Here is a 25,812-nt window from a genome sequence, read left to right as displayed (position 1 = left end):
TGATGTTTATGGAGGTACTCCAGATTTGCACCCGTGTGAGATCAGAATCTGTCCCATAATGCATACATGTAATCGGATCCAAAGGGGAGCCATAGCTGAAATTCTGAAACGAATGTATTAAAATAAAACCTGGCTTATATTATGTGTTTAGTCCTCCCAGATCCCTTGTGGGTTTTTTAATATGATGTAATTCCTTTTATAATTCTTTGATCCTTTGCCAGGAGTCTGATTCCACTGTCAACCTTTGCCCTTTTGTTGCATTTCCTGTTTCCCTGTTACAGGCTTTGGGTACCTGACGAAGCAGCTGATGGGATTGGCCGGAGGTCGAATTGTTCTGGCCCTCGAAGGAGGTCATGACCTGACAGCCATTTGTGATGCGTCTGAGGCATGTGTTTCTGCTTTGCTGGGAAACGAGGTATAAAGAAAACTAAAGGCACTGTGAATGGCTGTATGTTGACAAATTTAAGATGCTACAAGTTCAACAACTGTATTGCAAAGCTAAAAATTATCAAAGTGCATTTTGCCAGCATTGATTAGTAGGTTCCTAAACTTCTGAAACTTTGATTGATCTTTGTTTTTAGTCCTTCCTTTAAAGGAACAGTATCAGCGTAGAGAACAGATACGTTTTTTAAAAAGCATACCTTGCCACTCTTATCAACAAATTAAACAATAAGAATTAAGTGAATTTTAAAAGCAAAACTTGTTTTTGCCACTTGTTTGTATTTTGCCTTTTCCTCATCCTGGACAAGGACAACAAATTAGTCATCCAAATAAATGTGTCTATGGCCATCCTCCGACTCTTTTTCTCCTCATTGTTGTCCTTACCCAGTGTAGTCAGTATCGTGTTCTTTGTGCTGTTTGTTTCAATATTTCATTCAGTTTTATGTTTTGCTGCCCCCAGTTTTTCAGTGTGCTGCAGATTTCTGTATTGAAAGTGCCTAGCAGTATTGTGGAAGTTGTCAGTGGAAGGCTGGAGGGTTTGATAGCTGGACTGGGGACTATTTAAGCTGTCGGGCCCCATGGAAGTGTGAAAAGCAGGTCTAGTTCTTGACATCCAGGAAACAGTTGAACCTTTTGGTATGGGGAAGCCACTTTCCTTTCTGTTTTGGTTAGAGGTGGTAAGTGTATGGAAGGACGGAATTGAATTCTTCATTCCCCACCCCAGCAACTTTTGATGGCAACCTTATTGCTCCCTGCCACTGCATCCAGCAATAAGAAATAAGTACATTATAGTTGGATGTTTCTACCAAAATTATCAGCAATGAACTAGTTAACATTAGAATTGTCATTAAGCTTCATAGTCAACACCTGATAAAGCTTAGATTCAAACACACAATTATGCAGCAAATCTAAACATTAACTAATTGTGCAGCCATATAATCCCATACTGCACCGGTAAGTGATCTACTCTGTTACCTGCCAGGTTTGTACCTGTGGCATATACTAAAGCTGTCCAAGGTTTTAGTTGGAATCAGTTATAGGCTTTATGAACAATTTGATGTCACCCAACTTTTCTGGTGTATTCATCCCCTTTTGAACGCCCACATGCCTCATGGTATACTAAATACCTTTCCAATGCGTGACCAGACTCCAAATGGCACAGTGGTAGCCGACATTCATGGATGGGACTACACCACTTTTCCATTTAGGAAAATTGGGCTTAGTGCTGCGAAGCACAAGTCAGGTCAGACTGGAGCCCTAGGAAGTATCCACTGTTAGCTCAGAAGATGTCATTGTAGCAAAAGCTCTCAAGAGCCTTTCAGAAAATCAGTGTTGAAGATGAGTGAAGAAAAGCAATATCACTTCTATTCATTGCCTGGATCATACGCAGCTGAGACTTGCAGCAGCATGTGAAAGTGATTAGATATATTTTCAAACTGGAGCTATGCTATTAAAGTGGGATATCATCACAGATTGAATCAGTGTGCTGTGTGAATTATTTTGGGCTGTCTTTTCGATTAAAGGATCACCATGCATACTTTGCAGTGTATTTAAATACAAAGGTTTATTTGTCATTCTGCATGGGATATGCATGGATAACTCCAATGCAGGGCTTGGTAGATCTACGTGGCAGATCTACTCACCCATGCTCAATACAACTGCAAACTGATGACATGAAGGCCCCTCGTTCAGTGAGTCCTGAGACATCCAGACCAATATGTCATGAATTCAAGAAAATCTTGAAAGGCCCGGACATCCCTTAGAGGAGAGAAGGAAGCAATCAAGACAGCCTCATGTGGGATAAATCTGAAGGCCACTTCCTCGCCTTCCCCAGAGAGCAAGTCTGACTGCCCATCAGGTGAAGGAGGATGAGGAGCCTTCGCCTTCCTTGGAGGAAGAGAGTTTGTTCTCTTGTCACCCCTCCTTGCTGAAGAGTCTACAGAGGCAACAGGTGGAGGACTGTAGGGCCAAAAGCCTCCAGGTGCAGAGCCATATGGAGGAAAACCTGAGTAAGCTTTCAGTTCTGGAGTTGTCTAAGTTGAGAATCATGACTGCAAAGCTGACATTGAACCATTAACAAGTCATAAACCTCTTTGATGTGGAGCTGCAATATAATGACAAGGAACCTGCTTTTCACTGCTCCAAGAAGTCCACAGTACTGGGTTTGATTCTGCGTAGAAGCGTGAGTGACCTATATCTGATAAATGACGGCTCCAGCCAGCTCCATAACTGTGGATTCCAAAACACTAAGGACATTTCTGCAAGGAGAAAGAGATTCTGGAGAAGATCTCTCTAATAAATCCAGCAGACCCTGGTGAGAATAGTCAGGACATCATAATGCCTATTCTGAATTCTCTGACTTGCCCTCTACCAGAGCCTTCAAAGGCTGTTGATTCCTTGAGCTTTGGCTTGGCAGATTTGTCACATGCCCCAATGGGGATGATTGAGCCAGCCAGTCTCTACCCAAGCAGCTCTATCCTTCTTTTGGCCCCTAGTAACTTGGGAACCAGCTACACTGGCATCCCACCCGATTCAGTGGTATGATGCTTGTCAGAGCCCCTCATTCTCTTGTACTACAGATTCTCAGACCCCTCAACATCAGAGGCGAATCCCTTGGCTTCATCCAAACCTTGGATCAAAACTGCTCTTCTGCAGCCTCCCACCTTTGCAGAACACACAGTTTAAAGCTCTGAACAAGCATTATTCCCCAGTGATAAACTTCGTTGGAATCATCTTTCATAACACACATCTTTTTGAGTTTAAGTGCTCCAAAGATTTTATTTACCTATATTATGTCTTGCCAATAATCACTTTGCTAAGTTGAAATGTTTCATATACACCTCTACCTCGATATAACACTGTCCTCGGGAGCCAAAAAATCTTACCATGTTATAGGTGAAACCGTGTTATATCGAACTTGCTTTGATCCATGGAGTGTGCAGCCCTCCCCCTCCCCCGAGCACTGCTTTACTGCGTTATATCCAAATTCATGTTATATCGGGTGGCGTTATATCGAGGTAGCGGTGTATTTAGACAATTTAAAGAAGAATGTTTGATTTGTTGTTTTTTTTGGTGTGTTTTTTGTTTTGTTTTGTTTTTTTTATAATTACATCAGAATATCAGTAAAGAACTTAAAAGCTTTTAAGGATGGACCTGTTCTTGGTTTTGATAAGCTGGTTATCAGACTGTGCAGATACCAAGACAATGTTCTTTTACTTACACACATCAAAAAGCAGGAAGCACTGGTTTTATCAAGGTCTTTTATAAACTCTTTTTAATGCAAGGAAGTTGGAGTGAGCCACCGTTGCTGTATCCTGCGGGCCCTTTGATGAAGTTTGATATACAGCGTGTTAGACAATTTTGCATGCACGCACATGGACAGCCAGCTGTGGATAGCAACAGGCTGCAGGGGAAATTTGCTAACTTAAGATATGACTAAAGTATATAGCGAAACAGAAGGAAATGAGGGGGGAAATGCAGGCCTCACAAGCTGAAATTAAATTCATCAGCTGAAATTAAAATTTTAATTTTAAGAAAATGTCTGTGTGTGGTTGCAAAGCCTAGAGCCAAGGATAATTCCCAAGTGTCAGGGAAATTAAAATATAGCTGTAATTGCAAGCTTTATGCACCTCAGAATATTTTAATGTAAAATGATTTAGCAGCATCAGAAGTTTTTAAATATTTTTTTAGTTACCATTTTTTTATTTGTTCAAAGCCACTACAAATAATTTGACTTTTGTTGGAAAAAATAAAGGTTGTGGAGGGCAGGATCCACTGAGGACTTTTTCAATTTATGTAACTTATGGCCAACAAGCTGCAACTTTTATTAAATAGAATAATGGGATGACGCCTAAAGGCAACATTTGCTAACAGTTCTGAAAAGCAGGGGAGGCAACAGCAGCACAGAACAGACATCTGGCCTCCCTCTACCTTCAGTATTCAGGTACCAAACATGCTAACTATCAAAGCTCTACCAGGCCACCTTTATTTCAAAGCCCATGTCTACCTGTGTTTTTACATGATTTAGATACTAGGCAAGTTACTGCATCTGGAAAACATCAAATGTTGTAATGAAATCTGAGAGTTTGCTGAAGTACCAGCCTTTCCCAACCACGCCAAGGAAACCAAACCACCATTATCCCCGCTGAATATAACTTCAACCTGGGAAGCAACCTTTGATGCACTGGACTCTAGTGTAGCTTGTATATGCCACCTGCAAATCACCCAGCCAATTTTCAGTACACTACCTATTTCAGCGTTACAGGTCACATCTGAGGCTGGATTGTCGTAAGTAATGCATTCATGCCTCAGCATCTTTCCATAAAAGAAAGCACAAAAACACTCCATTCCCAGTTGATGTCTTTCCTGGCATGGTCTACCAATCCATTGGCACATCTTCAGGAGAAACTCAAGGCTGTGTTTCAGTACAGTCCAATATCACTTAACCCAAATGAGTAATTTGAGGTTTACCCACAATCAAATGGGGTGGGATGGGGTCATTAGCCAGAGCTTGCACATGATGGTAATCTGACGATTCCATTGCATGCACCGCCAGATGCTCCGCTTTGGATTCTGTCCAAAAGGGAAGCCAAGCTGTGATTGCCGGTGCTGAATAGCTGCTTGTACCCGGTGAATGATGCTGTTGCTTAAAATCCAAACTGTATCTGAAGACCACTGAAACAGTCTTTCCAAGGTTAGGAGAAAATGCAAGCACAGGGTCCCAGCCAGAATGCAGAATCATAGTGCCAGGACAGATCATTATGAAGGGTTGATTGACCCATCTGGAGGAGGGGACGCTGTGTCCTGTCAGATGTAATCTTGAACCTAGCGGAACACTTCCCATCCAGTTCCTGAACATCTTGATTAGGGAGCCTGGCCCCAGCAATATGGGCAGCAATACCTATCAGGAATGAAAGAGACCTCAGTGCTTCGTGGTCTGAGTTCACCAAGGCCAGTTGTACCCTAAGAGTAGCAAAGTGTTAGTACTGCATGGGGGAGGGGAGTAGAGTTACCAAGCAGAGACAAGATGTCTGCGGGGTGCTATGGCCTGAGATGGCCGTAATAGGTCAAGCCAGCTCACTAAGCACCTGCCACAGGGGAACTAACAATCCAACATCTGCTTGGTTCATTTTGAAATAACATTGTTGCAGGCCAAAACTTCAGGGATAAGAGAGATCATCCATGAGGAGACTGCCAGGCTAATGCCTGCTTCAAGCTCTAGTCACCAGCTCACCATCCCCAGTGCACCACGAAAAACTGCAGAAAAGATTGCCTGAGAGAGGATTGCCCCAAGACAGTTGTCTGGACAGAGCTATATAATATTTTGTAACAAGGGGTTTGGCAGCCAACCTACCCCCCTCCATCCTCCACACCATGAATCCGCAGCAGGTATCTTAACAGCCAGCCAACCACACAACATGGCTGTCCGTAACCAGCCACTGCAACACATCCGGGTATGGCATGAGGTAGTGAACTGCTCTACTTGGTGAGGGAGGCTGGCTGAAAACTCCAAGAACCTTGGTCACCCTACACTGAATGAAATGCTCAGATCTGGCCTGATATGGCCACGAACACCTTTGGTCATTCCTCAGTGCCACTCCTGTCAAACACCTCCAGGCCATGGTTGTCCTGGCTTCGCTGTGGGCTCTGGCCACCCCTCAGAAGCAGCTGCTAAAACCGTCTCCTGAAAATAACAGTCAGCAATGCTATTAATACGTACAGCCGTGCCAGGCTCTGAAAAGACAGTGTAAATGTTACACTCTAGATCATGAAGGGGGAAGGTCCTGACCAGCTTTGGAACCTTGGATGGGGTCCTGCACATAGTATAATAAACCGTGTGAATTTCAGCCTTTTTTTGTCCCACAGCTCATTATCTGACATGGTAACAGTCACTGGTATTGGGGAAGCAAACTCCAGTGAAGATGGAGTAATGTCAGTCCTCCTAGAAAACAGGGCTGCCAGTAACAGAGTGAAACTGCTGGGATCAGTCCTCAGACCCCACACACACAGTCTAGTGCCAGCTTTGGTAGTCATGCCCCTTAAAATAAAAGGTTTTAAACATAACAAACAAGCTATCAATAAGCAATTGTCTTAAACTTCTTCCTAGCACACACAGATGATTTCCTACAGCTCAGCTTCAAATGTGGATAATTCCACTGCTCACAGCAGTTACATCATAAAGAATAACACACAGACAGAGCAGCTGCTAGTCTACTGCTCAGAGTCAAGCACTGCCTTTTATAATGCTAAGTGCACTGCTACATCAAGAGACGTTGAAGGATATTCATAAAGAGCTCAGTACAGTTTTGTACAAATGAGATGAAGAGGAATAGTTTCTCCCGGAGTCAAATACAAGCACTTGGCATAAAACAGGAATCAAATATAAATTGTTTCAGCCTGTATCATTTCTAGGAGGCAGATTTTTAAACGATAGTAATTTTTTGACCGGAAGAAGAGTTCTGAGAAACTCAAAAGCTTGTCTCTCTCTCCAACAGAAATTGGTCCAATAAAAGATATTATCTCACCCACCTTGTCTCATTAATATTTTTTAAAATTTGGGACAAAATTGATTCCAACACTCATTGAACTACCATACAAATGGCAACCAAATAGTCACAAGCCAGGGCTTTGGGTGGAGGGGGGGGGGGGGGGAAGGGAAATCTGTGGCTAAGCTGTGGTACTATGAATGATTGGCTGATAAATTGTTGTTTTTACATTGCTGGGCGGTGGCCAAGGTCTTCAAACACGGCTAGTGAGTGTGGGTGCTTCCAGTTGTGGGCGCCCAGCCTCAGACATGTTAAAGGAACCTACTTCTCAGTGGTTGGACTTTCTGAAAATCCAGCCCCGAATGAGTGTTCCAAGTTGGGCACCTTGAAACAGCAGTCATTGTTTGAAAACCTTGGCCTGGGAGTTTAATTAGTTGTTAGAGCATATGTGAATGAAAGCCAATAATATATAGAGCGCACTGCAAGCTACCCAGGTGCAGTTCTGCCTGCACAGCCTAATCCTAGCAAGTAGCCCCCTGCTGTTCCAGTTCTCGTTTGAGTAGTGTTGTGAATTGAGCTAGATTGCATTGTAGTCTTGTGCTACCACAAAATTAATATTAAATAATAATAAAGGGAACTAATACCCACAAAGGAGGATACACCTCAAGGTGCACACTGATAGCAGGGGATCAGCCAATTCTGGGAGTGTCACCCCTAGCCTCTTTTGCCCACAGGTAGGAACGTTACAAATATTTTAATATGGCATATCCATGATTCTGAAAGGGGTAGGTTAGGTGTTCATGCTACATCATGCTAGCAGAACAGTATGTCCCCTCTGGAATAGAGATAAGATCTGGAGTATATTACAGGGGAAAATAAGAGTTTGGTTTGTTGAGGGGTTTTGACATTTTGTTGCTCAAATCGCCACAGCCTCGTTCTCTGCGTCTTCCAACGCCCAAACTGATAATAGGAAAACATCAGGAAAAAGAGTATCGCTTTGAACAGTTTAATGTGTGTTTTTTAATTTCTTTTATTGGTTGAAGGCTGCAGGATCAGAATGGGATATGGGCAGAGTTTTTGATCATGCTAGTTCTCATGCCACACTTGGATTATAGGGCCCTTTGCTACAGAATGCAGTGTATTGTGGTGCTATCTGGGTTCTCCCCCCACCACCATGTAATTACTTGAAATGCAGCTTCTAAGTCCTGCTAAAGGCATATTGCTTTCTTTGGTCAGCTGGCTCCCCTTCCCCACACAGCTACTCCTGTCTGACATTGGAGTGAAACAGTGTGGCTTTCCCAGTGTCAGCATATTCATGGCATGCTTCTCATTTGAAAGTTTGGAATTCCTTTATAGTGAACAGTTTTGGCCTTCTTTTTGTCTGACATGAGGAAAATCTATTCCAGAAAAACAGAAGGAAATGTAATCAAGGGAGAGTTTAGAGGGGGGGTTTTCCATGCTCCCTTTCCAATCTTTCCTTCCCCTACCCCTAAGCGCCAAAAGGTTCTGTGCATGCCGAGTGAAATAGTCTATGCACTGCATGCCATTTAATTCTAAAGGGCGTGCTCAAGAATTTTTTCACAGCAAATGCATTGTTAATGGAAATTCACTATTCACTAATGCACCAAATTAAATCTGACCCCTTGTAACATCTGCAATGTACTTACCCACGGTGTGGGAGATGGCTACAGGTCCTATGAGGTAGGACAGCCTGCATATGTTTAAATGTGAATTATGTTATGTTTGAGATTGTTAGCACTATATTGTGTTAGATCCTTAACATTGCTGTTCTCTGTGAGGCCTGACCTAAGAATTATTGCCCAGTTAGGGGGTGATTGTTTCTTTTAATCAACACAGCTATGCCGCTAAAATCCCTAGCGTAGATGCAATTGTACCAGTGTAACTGTGCTTATACTGGCCAGGTCTACACTATAGATTTTTGCCAGCCAGATTGATTTTGGTCACAGGTGTGAAGAAGTGCGATTTGTGACTGGTATAGCTGTGCCACCGAAAGCCTCTAGTATAGACGGAGTTATAATGGCAGAACTGAGCTTTTGCTGGTATTGCTTATTTTGCTCAGGTCAGCGAGGGAAGGAGACTGAAATAAGCTAAGCCAGCAAAAGCTCACCTTTGCCAATATGAGCCGTGCCTATGGTAGGAACACTTTGCCAGTATAGTATACGGGTGTAGCTATATCAAAAAGCACTCATAGTATAGACCTAGCCAAAAGTATAGCTTATGCTGTTTGGGGGACCTGTCATCAGCATATTTACGCTGATACAGTTGCATCCACCCCAGATGGTTTTGCCAGTATAACTATATCCTCGTCAGAAAAGCTTCTTTGAGTTACTCTAGTTGCTAAACATTCACACATCTCTTTTTAGGGAAACAAAGATGTTCCCTTGCCTCAGGTACTTATTAACGAACATTTTTTTTTATCACCAGGGTTGAGAGGTGTGAGTTTGGATAACAGAGACAAGCAGTTCATGTCCTGTCTGCATTTAGAATGCAAATGCTCTTGAGCCCCAAAAGACATTCTTATGTGCACATAGTATAAATTCAAATGTAGGAACTTTTTAAAAGCTCTGTATCACCTTTCAACTTGCAATTTCAATTCTGTCACTTTATTCTCATTGTTTCTCACTATTTAAGGAGGACAGGAAAGAAACCAACATCACAGAGAATAAGGTTCATAACACAATTCTCTACACACAATAACTTTAGCACATAGGCATTAAATCCATATGTTAATCTTTATCTGCCCTGGTAAGATTGACCCAGCAGATAGTAAGAGCTACAAAGAACTCCTTATTATGGAGGCGCTACTGGTGGCTTTGTACTTAAGGTTTTGTGGAGTTTAGAGTTAAAGCAGGGTTTCAATTCCTTTGTAATGGACGAAAAGTCATGTTTGTCATAACCAAAATTATGACATTTACTCGGAGGGCACAAATTTTATTTTTGGGAAGGTTACAAGTAAATACATTCATTGGATTAGGAGTTCAAAGGAGTTTAAAAGTTACTCTTTCGGCTGGTATCTAACTTTTTTTCCAGGCCCCTTTAACCTGTATATGGGTTTGTTTTTACACTTCAAACTTTACGTAGAAATAGATCTTCATAGTATCTTATATAAAGGCTTTAAAAAAAAAACCCAGCAAACTTATTAGCATTCTCCCGCATTAATATTTCTCTCTGTGCTCCGGTGACTGACAAATGAAATATGTTTGTTTAACAAATGAAAGGTGGGGAAGACTGTGGAATAGGGCTCTGCGTAGCTCACTAAAGCAGAGTAGCTATTCTAAGAGTACTTATGACTGTCAAAGCTCAGGCATCCTTTCCAGTTACACATGTTCGAAGATCATGCACTTTTTCTGAGCTGGACAGTAGTGGAGCTGTTGCCCTGTGGACCTTAAGAGGCATGTAAATATTCACATTCTGTGGCTGGCAGCATCCTTGGGCCACGCAATGGCTCATGGCAATGGGGGAGTAGTGGGGAAGTATCCTAGAAGAAATAGAAGGAGATGTGGTATAAGAGGTCACGTGAGCTGGAAGGTAGGAGTCACTCAAATTTAAACTGGATTGGCGCTCGTAACTTTTTTTTAATATTCTGTGCATATAGTTTTCTGTGGGAGCTGATAGACGGCTCATGCCTTTGAAAACTCTCATCCAGAGCCTAAACTTTTCTAAAGTACTACTACATGTTCATGGCAGTGAACAATTTAATTCCCTAAGTTTTCTATTCAATTTCCATTCATTAAATGTACATCTGTAAGGCTCTGTGCGTGTATGTGCATGCGCATGCAAAACTGAAGTATACAATAATGAGAAGACCGTTTAGAAAGTTTTCATATCCAGAATTTTACGTAGGATCAGATAATGGGAATCAAAGGAGGGGACTGGGCACTCAGTACAGATTACAGTATATACAGTGTCTTGAAGAACACTTGGATACAGAGTATATACAGTAATGTGAATTTAAAATTCTCTGCTATTTCTATTCCATTTTTTTCAGCTTGATCCTCTTCCAGAAAAAGTCTTGCAGCAGAGAGCAAATGCCAATGCAGTGCATTCCATGGAAAAAGTAATTGAGATACACAGTAAGTATCTATAAGCTTGGCTCAGATAATTCTCCTCTGAGCTGTCTCAGGCAACACTATTTTGACACCTTCATCATCTTATCAATTATAGTAAATAAATTCTCCTGAGGTCTGCTAGATTTACTTCAGCTGGTTTGCTGATGGTCAATGTACAGTAAACACACCCTGTGCAACCACGAGCTGAACATGCAAGATGCAGAAGCCTAATTGTGTAAGAGTATGTCTACACAGCTCACAGCAGCAAGCCTCCCAGTACAGGTTGATAGATGTGGGCTCACACTAGTGCTCTAAGGGGGAAAAAAAAAAAAAGGGCAGCAAATTGTCCTACTGTTGCTGAAGAAATTGAGGTTGGGGTCATTTGTTAAAGGAACTAAACACAGGTTAAAGGTCAAGTTTCCTCCTTGTGCTGTGTGTGGTGGGATGTATGGGTAGTGCTTACGTGCAGCCTCTCATGGCTATTAAAGAAGTTGAATTGGGAATTGTTACAGCTTCTAATTAAGAATGAACATTAATAGAAGTTAAACCCAGCATTGGGTAGAAGTGCTGGAATCGTAGGCTTGCCTATGCTTTTAAAAATAAAATGCTGCTGTGTCAGCATGGAGCACTTTGAACTCTTCTGCTAATGTTGTTTATTTGTAGCACCAAGAGACCCCAAGCTAGATTGGGGCCCCAACATGCCAAACACATACACACCGGAGAACCTGTCCCTAGGTTAGGTTATAATCTAAATAGATAAGACAAATTGGAGAAGGAAAGTGTTGTCCCCATTTTACAGGCAGGGAACCAAGGACCCGAGAAATTAAGGGCAAAATTTTCAAAAGTGAATAAGTTACTTAGGAGCTTTAAGTCACATTGGAAGTTAATTGGATTTTCACTCCTAAGTACCTAAGTCACTTTTGAAAATGGCTCCTAAATCATTTGAGTGTTTTTGAAGTTTGCCAAAGTGTCTTGCCCAAGGTCCCACAGGCAGTCTGTGGCAGAGTCAGCACTTGAACCCATTTCTCCAGTTCAGTGCCTTAACCACAAACAGTCCTTCGTTTTTCTGTATATTCTTCCGTAGCTCTAAATTTCTGAGGATTTTTAAGAGTCCAACTGTCCCTGCTGCTGCTTCCTCACCTAAACCTAGCTCAGGTGTTGGTGATGTTATAAACTTTTTCACAACCAGGAATTATAAGGTTTCCAAACCGCCATGGGGCTTCAGGTGAGGAATAAGCAGCAAAAGCAGGTGAACTCTCCATTTAATATCTTCCACCTGTCTTTAGCCGTTCAAAGCAGAAGAGCAGTTTCATTCATAACCAGTGATTCAGCTCTGGTTTTGGATCCAAAGTTTGATTGGAAGGATGCTGGCGAAGCATATTCAACAAAGTCTTCAGCAATGCTGGGCAGAAGTTTGTTTTCACGTGTTTCTTCCAGCACTGAATGGCCATAGAATCCAGGGTTCTTGGCAGACAGTAATTCTGACTTCGGACTGTGTTGACCTGTCAGCCTCCTCATTCCACTTTCATTTTAAATGCACCTTATTGTCTGAAGGAGACAAACTGGGGTGAAATCCTGACCCTCCCCCACCCCCAAGCCAATGGCAAAATTCCCACTGATTTCAATAGCACCAAGATTTTACCCCTGATTTCCAAGAAACTGCTCCGTTAAAAGGACGTTCCATTGTGCTGTGGACATACTGAAAAATCGTTGCCTCTAAATACTTAAAATGTCTTAGGAAACAAACTGTTTGGGCTAATTATATGCTGGTTTACATAGCTACAGTAAACACTTACTTAAAAGCAGATCTTTATTATGACAGCACCACTGTGATAACATATGTTAACAAAGCAGCATGGCACTAAAGCCAGATATCAGCTAATAACTGTACTGTTGCTGTAGAATTAGCCAGACTGTTTATCATTGTGAATCATCATAGTTACAATGTAGAAGTAAACTGGCTTTTCCATATGGAGAACTACTCAGCTTCTCGCTTCAGGAGGCCATCATTACCTCAGGTTGGCCAGCATATTTATCAGATAACCAGATCTTCAGACTGAGCACTCATGTACCAGATTCCTTTCCGCAGCTCTTGATACTAAATTGGTCACGGTGATGATTTTAAAACCATGTCTGTATTCCAGTCTTCATGTAGCCAGGGCTGCAAAATTACTATGGTATTTTTCCCCTCACTGTGTTGTGAGCCATAAAAGCAAATGAAGAAATACACTAAAAAGGCTGATGATCTATTCCGTTTTTTGAACCATAATCTCTCCCTCTGTCTGAGACATTTGGGCTGCACCTCTCTGCTGGTAAATACTGGAGGCAGCTCAGACTTATCCATGGGTCTCTGGATGCTTTGCCACCTTGACAAAGGTTTTTCTGGCCATGCAGACAGAGCAGTGGTGCAGCACTCCTGCCTTTATCTGTTGCTAACTTGGATTTGGAAGCCAAACTTCGGGGCAGCAGGGGGTAGTATCCTCCACTTCATCCCATCCCCAGTCTGTGGGGAAGGTACTTTTTCATGGATAATACTCTGAACTGAACCACACTAAGCTCTTCCTTCTGTGTCCCTTTTCCCCACTCCTCTCCCCTCCCCCTCCCCCCCAGGCCCAAACTCAGCATGATCAACTCTGCTAAATGGAGCAGGCAAAGGCCAAGAGATGTTCCATGTGTGAGGGGAGCTGTGGAAGGGGAGCTCTGTTCCAGTTGCTCCCAGCCCACAGCTAGGGGAAGGAGCACAGAGTCTGGATGGCTTGCTGGGGTCTCTGCATCCTCCCACATTAGCCAAGACTAGGGTTACTATATTTCAGGTTCTCAAAAAGAGAGTGGGGGGTACATTGGGGGAGCTGGAGGGAGTGCCTGCAGCAGGGGTACTCACTGGAGGTGGGGGGGGAGGGGCAGTGTCGCTCCCTGTCTACCAGCTGGCGCAAGCCCAGGATGCAGTGACAACTGTCAGTCAGTGCCTCCCTGCGGGAACCTCACCCCAGGTCTATGAGCTGGGGGCCTGGGTGGGCGGGATCTGGCAACTGTGGCTACAGGGGAATGGACCAATCAGCTGTCGATGCAGGGGAGGGACTGATCGGGAAGCGAACCAATCGAAGCTCTTTCTAAACTGCAGTGTCTGCTCAGAAAACCCCCTGGACATTGCCTGTTGCTTGAAAAATCTGCCCGGACAGAGGACGGAGGCTCAAAAAAGAGGCAATGTCCAGGAAAACCTGGCCAAGACTGCTCCAGTGCCACCTCCTCAAGAACCTCACCACCAGGCTGCAGCTCCCTGCTGCAACCCTAAGAGTGGGGGAGCTTGTGATAAATTAATACAGATTCAGGCTGTATTTACTTTTCCTTGTAAGCTGCATAGGGCTTAAGGAGGAAGGGTGGATGTGTCTCCCCACACAAACCCCAGCACTCCATAGGGTCTTGAGGGATGAGACAGGCTCAGATGTGGTTGCATTTAATTGGTAGGTGATGATTCCTATATGTGTAGAGAGAGCTTTTCAAAAGTGCCCAGTGTTGGCTTTGAAAAACCGGTGGGAGTTTTAGTAAAGGCTCAATGAGAGTCAGATAGGCCAATGCTGAGTGCTTTGAAAATTTCGCCCATAATGTTTCAAGTGTCAGGCTCTATCTGAATGCAAGATCATGGTGACACTGAAAGCACCAAGCCCTGAGCCTGCTCACTTTTTCATAATAACTAATAACATCATCACTTTGTGGTACAGCAGCTGGCCTAACAGCCTGTTTTTAATCCTATGTCTCGCTTAGGCAAGTATTGGCATTCACTCCAGCGTTACTCCTCCACGGTGGGGTACTCCTTGATCGAGGCACAGAAATGTGAGACTGAAGAAGCAGAAACAGTAACAGCCATGGCCTCGCTGTCAGTGGGTGTGAAGCCAGCTGACAAGAGGTGAGTTCCCTCCACGTCCATCAATCTAACTGATCTCAGAGATGGAAGCCATTAGTAGTGTGGACAGTAATGTGTGTAACCATCTGGTGATGCAGTGCAGAGTCTGACTTCATCTTTTTGTCATTTCCTTTTAACTGGACACGTTCCCAGTATCGTCAGGGTAATTATTTCAACAGTAAGTGGCTCCTGCCCCTCTGTTTTATTACACCCTCTCAGACTAGCCAGGAGAATGGTGACAGTGCCAACCATGTCTTAATATGCTATACACACTGGCTCCTCTGGTCCAAAGCAGCCGAGCACACGCATTCATCAAGACTGGAGGGGAGTCAGCTCTTCAGTGCGATGATTTTGAACTTCAGAAAACCTGGAGAAATGCTGCTCTTTCCACTTGTAGCAGACTCTCCAAAAAGTTTAAAAGACAGTTTAATTCTTAACAGCCTGGGTGAGTAAAACTTACATGGGTTTGCAAACTGGGTATTAGTGAGAGTTTTGGGGAAAACACACATTAGTGCACTAGAGAAAGTGTAGCACTTTTGTACACAGCACACTGTGAATTTCTCATCCTTATCATGCCCCTGCCCTTTTTTCTTTTTCTCCCTCCCCCCATTCTGCCTCCTTTGGATGAAATTGTTTACAGACCAGATGATGAGCCCATGGAAGAGGAGCCTCCCATGTAGCGTTCACCTTTGAGCTGGAGTTCTCCTGTTTGTTCGTCTTTGTCTTGAAGCTCTGCCAAGAAGCTTTCTCTTGTTACTCCTGCGTCCTGTCATGGTTTTCTTACAGAATACAGAAGGGACAACCAGGTGTAAAACACAGCAACAGAAAAATCTCTCCATATATATATATACACATGTATACAGCATATACAGAAAAGGAAAAATGCTGGTGAAGAGCAGCAGTGTTGAAGACAAGCACGTATGCTGGGCATTCTTCTTCTGGTCCTCAATGGAAGCCGTAAGGGGAACAAAGCCCATGAAAGTCTTTGGCAAAGTTGTCAATTTTTTTTCTAAAAAAAATAATTAAATCAAAGATTCAACAACACAAAAACAAACAAACTTCATTTAAAACTGGTGCTTAAAGTTTGATTACCCACAATTCAGCAATCTCCGTTTGAACCACTCAACCCATCTTGTAGTTTTGTTTCTTGGATTTTTTTTTTTAAATGGCTCTCGTCTACCTGTGAGTCAGACATTCTCTTCAAAACCAGAACAATGCGAGATGGTGTATTTTTAATGGGGAGGGTGGGGGAAAGAGGACTAATCTATCTATCTATCTATCTATATATATATATATATAAAATACAAAAAAAAAGAGGAAATGGAGCTCAGAAGGAGTCGGCTTTAGTAACTCCAAAGCCATCTGAAGATGAGTTTGTGCCTTTTTTTTTAATTGAGCTGATGGATTTGGTGCAGCTGGATTTTCTGAAGTTTGAGGAACAATGCCTTAAGAAAAAGAACAGCAGCAGTTTGTCAACATATTTCCTCTGGGAAAGCCAAGAACTGCCATCAGGAAGGAAGACTGGTTTGTGCTGGCATGATTACTGGAAGCAGGCATCAGCTGCAGAGAGCATCTCCAAAACGGTCTAAAGTTTGGATTTTTTGTTTTGTTTTATTGCTGTGGGAAAAAAATTAAGGTAGTTGCCAAGGAAGTGGCAAATACTGTTGGATCTTTGAAATTCAACCAATTTTGAAAACAAATTTTCAAACATTTTCTCTCTCTGACATTATGTAGAAATTGAATTTACCAATCTGGTTGTTGAAGCATGCAATAGAGACAACTGCAGTTTTAAGATTGGAATGCTTTTCATTAAAAGCAACTAGCATGAGATATTGCTTAAATTGTTAGGTGTGTGTGTGTGTATGTATATATGTGTGTATATATATATATATATATATATATATACGTATATATGTATATATATATATACGTATATATGTATATGTATATATATATATATATATATTACAAATGTATTCCAAGCTTAGAAATCTGATTCTTATGAATTATTGATAAATATTTATAATGCATTTATATAAAATAAATATATATAATAAATGCAGACTATAAAAGTAGCCATTGAAAGGTCCCTAGTGAAAGATTTATTTGTTAATTGGAATTGGTGCTTTTGGAGAGGGATCTAGTTTGAAACTTGAGCATTTTCAAACTACAATTTGGAAAGTTTTCAGAACACCAACACATTAGCCACTGGGCAACTACCCTAAACATTTGTATTTTAATTTAAGGTTTTCTAACAAAAATGAGTTTTTAAGCAAAGATTATGAATTTGCTGTTAATTTTTATATTGATATTTCACAAAAACCCTAAAGAAGCCTTGTTTGTGTGAATCTTACATTTATTTTACATTTGGCAGTTGTTTTTCTGAATGGTAACAATGTCAACATTTTTCTTCCCTAATCTCATCCGTGTACATTACTTTCTGTGGGGTTTTTTTGTTTTGTTTTGTTTTTTAAGTCTTTTGTACAGTGAGCAGCTTTCCACAGGTGTACGGAACTGTTGCAGGTTGTCAGAGTTTATTTTCAGAACGCGTGCATTTAACTAAAAGAGGGGAATCCAATGGTCTCTTTTGTATGATACCAATGATTGTATATTTCCTCAGTTCTGTGATAGAAGCTGTGTAAAGAAAATAAGAGTTTTACCTTAAGCATAGTAGTATTACAATGGGTGATGTATCATATCCTCCATGTGGATTGTGGCGAGGATTATATATGGCATTAGTAGCTACCATGTTGAAGGCTTGCCAGACACTATTGAGGCAACTAGCATTCACTCACACACACTAAGCATCTTTCTGAACCACCATTGTTAGAATTGTAATTTTAGTCCTCCAAAGAACTTTTTTTTTCAAATATATTTTTAAGATGAAGTCATTGTTGGGTGAGAGAGTTTTAATCTTCAGCTCCATTGATTTTTCCCTATTGCCTTTCGGAGCTGGCCTGCAGTATAAGCAGCTAATCCTTGAGTTGTGGAGTTAGTGACTAAAGGAGACCAAATTGACACGTGTACCTTTTCAAAGCAGAGTAGGATAGCACAGATCTCTTATCTGAACAACCAAGGGTATTTTTTTTTATTATTATTATGATAACTGACGGTCATTTTATATTACTTATTTTCCAGTTCTTGAAGTAGCTGTTTTTCATTCCATTCAGAACATACTAAGTTCAGGCTTGTGGAAAGAATTTGAAACATACCATGCAAGTGCAAGAGGGTTCTTTGCTTTGTTTTATAATGCAATTGAATAAACAGACACTACTGTATTTGAGTTTTTGCTAACCCAAGTACATTTAAAATTATGAAATGTTTTGGTTATTAGAACTGTCTTCAGCATATTCTAACGGTAAGGTTCAAATATAAAAATGCAAAAAATGTGTATGCATTGGTTTTTTAAATGACCACTTTGCTGCTGTGATCTAAAACATAATTTGGCTGTGGAATCCTGTGATTTCATACTTTACATCATTTACCCATTCATAAATGTTGGCAATATCAACATATACATGATGCCTTTTGTATCCAGACCTTCCTAACTGTTTTTTTTTAATTAACAATTTTAGTATCACTTGTGGAAAATATTTGTGTTCCTCTTTCCTTGTGAACAATTGCTGACAGATTGAGTTGATTTCTTTTAAATTAGATGATTGGCAATAGCCTGAAATATTCAGTACCGTTCCATCTTGTCACTTTCAAGATGCATTGTTCATTTATTTTAAATCATTTCACTAAGTTATTGCCATCAATGGAAAGACTTACCAAGACTTTACAAGTCGTCAGTCTACTCCAAAGTCTAGATCACTTGGATTGGCTACAACCTTACTTGCCTAAACCCACTCAACAGGCCACATCTGAGTGCTCCGTGGCCTGTCTGACCTTGACTGGTGCAGATAGAAGGGAAAGGAGGTGCTCGTTTTGGAGACCACCATTTTTTCATGCCTTGAGCTTTTGGCCTCTTCATTTCAGTAGCCTTCTAAGAAAATGTGGGTCAGTGAGCATCCAGTCCTGAGGGGAATGCTAGCAAACTCTCTGGAGTAGCCACCAAAGAGGTGCATTGCAGGTAGATTCAATGAGCACTCATTCCCTTTCCTTTCTACTTCCCCTCCTGAAAGCCAGGCATGATGCACTTCAGTTCCACCAGCAAGAGACCAGAAGTTGTGCATCACTTTGTAGCCAAGTCTTTGGGGTGGCCCAGTAAAATAATACTTTTTTTCTTTTGCCTGTTTGGAAACGAAGCAACATCTTCAAATTGTCTTACAGAGAAGCAAGTCCCAGTTTGCAGTATACAATTGATCATTTTGTTTTTTTACTTTCAATACGAAACATTCCTTTATTAGTCGCAGTCATGTATTCATTCCATTCTTCCTTTTTGTAACTTTTTGGGCCCACGTGTTTTATGGGCATTGATATATATAAATATATATATATAAATATATATGAATATATTTTTTTAAGTTTCCTACACCTTGAGGTTGCATGGTCTGTAAGGTTGGCATGTCTTTATATTGTATACAGATTTTGCACGCCAAACTTGGCAGCTTTGAAAAAAAAATTTCCCCTCGTGGGATTTGCAGAGACAAAGGTTGAGGCAATTTTCTGTCAAACACACACAAAAAGGAAGGAGAGTGGGGGTCGGGGGAATTGCATCTTACTGAACTTAAGAAATTGTGCTTTTTATTGTAAAAAGATAAATAAAAAGGACTACTTAAACATTTCTCATTTTAAGAAGAAAGAGTTTATCTAGCACTTGTGACTTACCAATAATAGAGTTTATTGTATTTATGTGGAAAACAGTGTTTTTGGGAAACTACACAGAACACGCGAAGTAAACTGCCTATGTCATTTTAAAACAAAAATTTGGTTGGGTTTTTTCTTTTTGTTGATTTTTGTTTTGTTTTCTCTTCGCTGGGAGGGCGGGGAGTTGGGCACATCCCAACACATCTAGGCATTCATTCTGAGAAAAAAAGGATTTAAGGAGTTAAGTCTTCAGCACAGCTGTGTTAACTTTTTTAATGACTTTGAAATGTCTCACTAGATTTCACTTTAAACAGTCGTGTACTGTGCAAGCACTGTGGTTTAAAATAAGACTTTACATCAAAAGGAATAAAAAACGTTTCTTCATTGTGACGAAGCTGGGCCTGGTCTCAGCTCTGCTTCATGTACTTTGATATTGATGAAAAAGTATCCTATTGAAAGAAAATAAATTAACACTTTTCTGTGCTCCATAGTGGAGGCGCTATTTTCCAATTTATGAGGATGACAAACTTATATATATATAATATATATATATATATATATATATAAAAAGGGGGGGATGGGTTTGAACATTATTCACCCAAGAGCTTATTACAGATATGTAGTATCAAAGTTGTAACTATATTATATTCTACTTTATACCTATACATGCTCAGTATGATGTCACCATTGGTAGCAGCTACCGGTTTACTCTGTAATTTAGACACAATTTCACTCTTATTGTATGGACCCTACTTTAAGTGATGGTAGCATTCTTTGTGCTAAAATTTTCTGATGATCCTTTCTTTTACTTGGTGGAGTTGGAATTTTTTTTTCTCATTCTTGTTTTTGTTTTATTTGTTTTTTTTGTTTTTGTTTTTGTTTTTTACTGGCCAATGGTGTCTTTCTCTGACAGTACCAACTTCAATTTCAACTTTATTAGGAGTCCAGTATTTTGTACCACATTATGACAACTTGTTATTCTTGTGGTGTAAATAAAAAGAAAAGTTAATTATAGTACCATCTTTGTTTCTGCTAGTGATCTTCTTCATAGCTGATGTCTCCTGTTTAATTGCTTGGATCAATCTTGTTGCCCGACCATCAGAGGCATAGTAACTGTTCGCCTGGTTAAAAGTTTTCAAAATATTTCTTGGTCTCACAAAAGAAGTTCTGATATTCTGCTAGCAGTAATAGGTTGATCATTTCAGTCTGTAGACATTTAAGCATATTTCTTATTACTAGTGAACTGAATGTAATATTTTTCTGAGGTTAAACCCACAATTATGTCTGCTGTATATCTGAAGAGGTATATTCCCCGAAAAGGTGTTAATGAAACTATCTGTATGTGCATCAGTAAGAGAATATACCACTGAGGCAATAAATTAAGACTTTATAATATGTAAGGAAGGACTTCAGAACAGTGGATGCCACAGAACAGCACTTGCTGAGTTAGTCTCAAAATGTAGGCCCTGATCCTGCAAACACTCATATACGTGCTTAACTATCCACACATGAGTAGCTCCATTGAGTTCACAGTGCGTGAAGTAAATATGTATGGGTGTTTGCAGGATCGGGACCTTAATTTTCTCCCAAAACATTTTCAGCTAGAAAGTCTGTCTTTCCAGATCTCTTGTGCAATTCTAAAAGAAGAAGAAAATGAATACAACCAGCATACATGCTACTCAGAAAACTAACTGCCCCCTGTTTTAACAAATCATGTGTGTACTGTATGCAAACATGCAAACAAGTTGTATATACAACTTATGTAGACTTATAATAACTTTAAAATTGTTCTTAAAGAAGCCTGCTGCAGCGTTAAAACATTCAAAGAACATTAACTGCCAATAAGGAATGGATGTGCTCTCAAAACCCAAAAATGTCTTGCTGAAATTAATGGACAAAGAGGCACAAGTGTTTGCCTTTTCTTGAGTATAATGGGGTCATACACTGTAGTTCTGGGGTTACAGAAGAGATCTGAAAAGAGCAGAAACACAACAAATGGTGTTAACAGTGGCATTTCTGTAAGACAAAGTTCCTCTAGGAGATAGAGGGCTTCGTTGAAGATAGTGGCGGGGTGAGTAGATATAGTCTGTCTGCGGTTTTCAAAGCTTATGACCCAAAGGTTTATTTTCATACACGAGTGGGTGCTTAACATGTGAGACTTCATTCTGCGTCTTTACCACAAACCCAGTGAAGTTGCTGGTCTGTTCAGAGATCAGTTAGCTTATCAATTCACTGGATACGTTGTTTCCATTGAAGTCAATTTCTTGGGAGCATAGTAGGCCAACATTGGGTGCTTTTGAAAATCCCACCCATAATCTGTAACCTTATATCCTAAAGGTCATGCTCCAATGTTAACCTCCTACCCACATATTTTCCCAAACAGGAAGATAGTTAACCCAATTAGGTCATCTTCTGTTCATGATCACATATAGAAACCTAGGAGGAGGAGGATTCTCCTATCAGTGTTCAAAAAAACTATCATGAGATACCGTCATCATGCAGCCTTCTGAAGTTATTCTGCATCAGCTGCAATAAAACAGTCAGAACACACAATTTCACCACATAAGTGTGAAACACATGCCAGAATGAGGCATGAAGCAGGCGATAATGGTGATTATAGATAATGAAAATCTTCAAAGAGAGCATAATCTATCTCAGAGTTCTCTAGAGTGCCCATCACTGGAGTACATAAGTGCTTCCCAGGTAAATTAGGTCTGCATGGCAAAGTCCCTAGCAGGCCTCTTGTGGCTTCTGCTCTTCCATGGTAGATGAGGTTCTGTTTGGGGTATTCCCTGCGCCAGTTCCCTCTCCCAATAAATTTGGCTCTGGTGGGAGGGTCTTGCAGCATGGCCCAAAAGTGGTCAGGCTCTAGATTAATCTAATCTTGAGAAAATTGTTCCATAGCCCAATCCCATCAACCAAGAATGTCCTCTCTGGTTCTCACATGTTTCGCCTTGAGTGCTGCGAGATGCATTATCCCAGTGGAGCTGGCTGCCATGGTGAGTTGTGCATGTAAATGTAGTCATTGATGGAGCAGGGGGGTAACCTGTTGATGGCCTGGAAGATCAAGACTAAGAGCTAGCCATGGGAGCCAGTGAAGGGATGAGAGCACAGGACTGTTGCATTCACAGTGGCCAATCCCACTGAGGACAGGGGCTGCTGCTGGGGCCTCTGCATTGCAATCACCTTCACACCCAGATACAGAGAGTTACAGCAGTCCAGTCTGGAGGTCTCTAATGCATGGATCACCGGGCCCAGGTCTCTACTGAACAGTAGGGGTGAAAATTCCTGGGGAATTGGAGCCAGAAGGTACTCGTCACCACTGAAGCTACTTGTAATCTTGGTAGGAAGTCAAACAGGACCTTGAAGTTTCACAGATCCCCCCCAGTGGAAGGTGGAGTGTGGGCATGGGGATTGTAAAATGGCCATTTCTCTGGATAATTTCACCTTCCCCTTCTCACCAGCTTCACTTTGGACTTGTCTGTGTTGTTTTTCTGTCAGCTATTCTTCAGCCAGATGCTGATCTCATCTAGGCATTGTGGTGGCGCAAATGGAACAGGTTTCATCAAGGTGGGGTTGACAGCAAAGTCCATGGGCTCTCACCATCTTTCTACGCAGTTTAATGTAGACGTTGAAGGGATGGAAAACCTGTCGTAGAGGAATGGAAAACCTGTCGTATGAAAGGAGACTCGAGGAGCTCGGTTTGTTTACCTTAACCAAAAGAAGACTGAGGGGGGATATGATTGCTCTCTTTAAATATATCAGAGGGATAAATACAAGAGAGGGAGAGGAATTATTTCAGCTCAGTATTAATGTGGACACTAGAACAAATGGATATAAACTGGCCGTCGGGAAGTTTAGGCTTGAAATTAGACAAAGGTTTCTAACCATCAAAGCGGTGAAGTTCTGGAACAGCCTTCCGAGGGAAACAGTGGGGGCGAAAGACCTCTCTGGCTTTAAGATTAAGCTTGATAAGTTTATGGAGGGAATGGTTTGATGGGATAACGTGATTTTAGTCAATAGGTCAATAACGTGCCATCGCTGGTAATTAGTAACAATGGTCAATGATGGGATATTAAAAGTTACTACAGAGAACTTTTTCTGGAGGGTCTGGCTGGAGAATCTTGCCCGCATGCCTGGGGTTCAGCTGATCGCCATATTTGGGGTCGGGAAGGAATTTTCCTCCAGGGTAGATTGGCAGAGGCCCTGGAGGTTTTCCGCCTTCCTCCGCAGCATGGGGCAGGGGTCGCTTGCTGGGCAGAGGTTGCTTGCTGGAGGATTCTCTGTGACTTGAAGTCTTTAAGTCATGATTTGGGGACTTCAACAGCTGAGTCAAGGGAGAGAATTATTCCAGGAGCGGGTGGGTCAGCTTTTGTGGCCTGCATCATGCGGGAGGTCAGACTAGATGATCATAATGGTCCCTTCTGACCTTAAAGTCTATGAGTCTATGAGTCTAAGGGGGAGACTCTAGATCCTTGTGGGATTCAGCAGGTGCAGCTTTGGGAAAGGAAGAAGAGCAGTTGCCCATTGCTCTACTGACGCATGCTGCAGAGAATGGCTGGCGGTGTTGTAGTGCTGCCCTGTGAAAGCAACTTTAAGATTGCTACCCAAGTCACCAACTTTCCTGATTTTGTCAAAAGGCTTGCAATATTATTTGGTGTCTTTTCTTAAAGCCCCAGCTCCTGGAATCCTGAGAATTGCATTTTTTAAAAAATAAAAATAAGTTTTTAGCCCTCATGATAGCAGGGAAGAGCTTGAAAATGCAACTTCTAAAGGGCTAAACCTAGAAGGCAAATAAAAAAAACCCTCAAGTTTATTTAAATCTCATGATTTCTTTTAAAAAGAATCTCACAATTTCTTGGGGCCTAACTCGTTATTTTTGAGGACTTAGGGACAGGCTAGACTTCCATCCCTTGCTGAATTGGAATTTAATGACTTTGAAATATCTCACTAGAATTCACTTTAAACATTCGTGTACTGTGCAAGCACTGTGGTTTAAAATAAGACTTTACATCAAAAGGAATAAAAAACGTTTCTTCATTGTGACAAAGCTGGGCTTGTTCTCAGCTCTGCTTCATGTACTTTGATATTGATGGAAAAAGTATCCTATTGAAAGAAAATAAATTAACACTTTTCTGTGCTCCATAGTGGAGGCGCTATTTTCCAATTTGAGTATGACAAATATATATAAAGGGGGGGGGGGGGATGGGTTTGATCAGAGAAATGCTCAGCTAAGGTAAGGCCTTTGTATATCCAGTTCCCCGCCTGGAACCTCAAATGTCAGAACATCACACAAGACAACCACACAACCTTAACTCTGTTTGAGGATGCCAGTAGGACTGGAAACATTGCCCTACTGTCTGTCCACTTAGAGACCCTGATTTCCATACTGTATGAGCAACATACTCTTTAATACAGGTATCCTTACATCACCCATAAGTGTAAAAGGAAACACCATTCTGAGATGTTCAGACCCTATGGAAATAAGGGCCCTCTAAATACCTGGATAAATCCTTGTTCTTTGTGAATAACAGGCACCTGGTTTTACTTACTCTTCTGCTGGCTCATTTGTCTCTGTCTGTCTGTAACATGTTGGCGAAGGAATGAAGTCTCCTTCACTCTCTTCAGCCTCTGTCTCCCCTTGCTGACTGAACCCACACCCAATAGCTGTTAGGCAGCTCTCAGCAAGGAGAGCAAGGGACAGATCTTTTAAACGTGAATGGCTTTTCTGTTTTTTTCAATTTTCACCTATATCCAGTAGGATTCTGCCCACTGATGCCTAGAACATTCCCTGACATTTTGGAATTGATTGGATGCAGCATTTGGAGTCATAGAATCAGAGAACTGAAAGGAATCTTGAGAGGTCATCTAGTCCAACCCCCTGCACTCAAGGCAGGACTAAGTATTATCTAGACCATCCCTGACAGGTGTTTGTCCAACCTGCTCTTAAAAATCCCAAATGATGGAGATTCCACAACTTCCCTAGGCAATTTATTCCAGTGCTTAACCACCCTGACAGGAAGTTTTTCCTAATGTCCAACCTAAACCACCCTTGCTGCAATTGCTTCTTGTCTTCTCCTCAGAGGTTATCATGTTGCATCCAAACAGACAGAGAAATGAAAACATAAGAACAGCCATACTGGGTCAGATCAATGGTCCTTCTAGC

The 25,812-nt window shown here is 41.4% G+C and overlaps 1 protein-coding gene and 1 pseudogene across 12 annotated transcripts in view; both read left to right on the top strand.

Moving 5' to 3' along the window:
- Positions 1-20,663, top strand: part of HDAC4 (histone deacetylase 4) — a 438,771-nt gene extending 418,108 nt beyond the window's left edge. For all 12 annotated transcript variants that reach the window (XM_005299905.3, XM_005299903.3, XM_008163408.3 and 9 more), the window contains 4 exons: positions 282-415; positions 10,936-11,020; positions 14,759-14,900; positions 15,538-20,663. In XM_005299905.3, coding sequence (XP_005299962.1) covers positions 282-415; positions 10,936-11,020; positions 14,759-14,900; positions 15,538-15,577 — 401 coding nt within the window. In that variant the 3' untranslated portion in view covers positions 15,578-20,663. The remainder of the gene's footprint in view (positions 1-281; positions 416-10,935; positions 11,021-14,758; positions 14,901-15,537) is intronic.
- On the top strand, positions 19,306-20,663 carry LOC101952598 (uncharacterized; annotated as a pseudogene).
- Positions 20,664-25,812: the final 5,149 nt, after the last annotated feature.

This window comes from Chrysemys picta, chromosome 11 (genome assembly GCF_011386835.1).
Source record: "Chrysemys picta bellii isolate R12L10 chromosome 11, ASM1138683v2, whole genome shotgun sequence".
In the NCBI taxonomy this organism is placed as follows: domain Eukaryota; kingdom Metazoa; phylum Chordata; order Testudines; family Emydidae; genus Chrysemys; species Chrysemys picta.
Note: the sequence above shows the minus strand (reverse complement) of the source record. Positions and strands in the feature narration are given on the sequence as shown.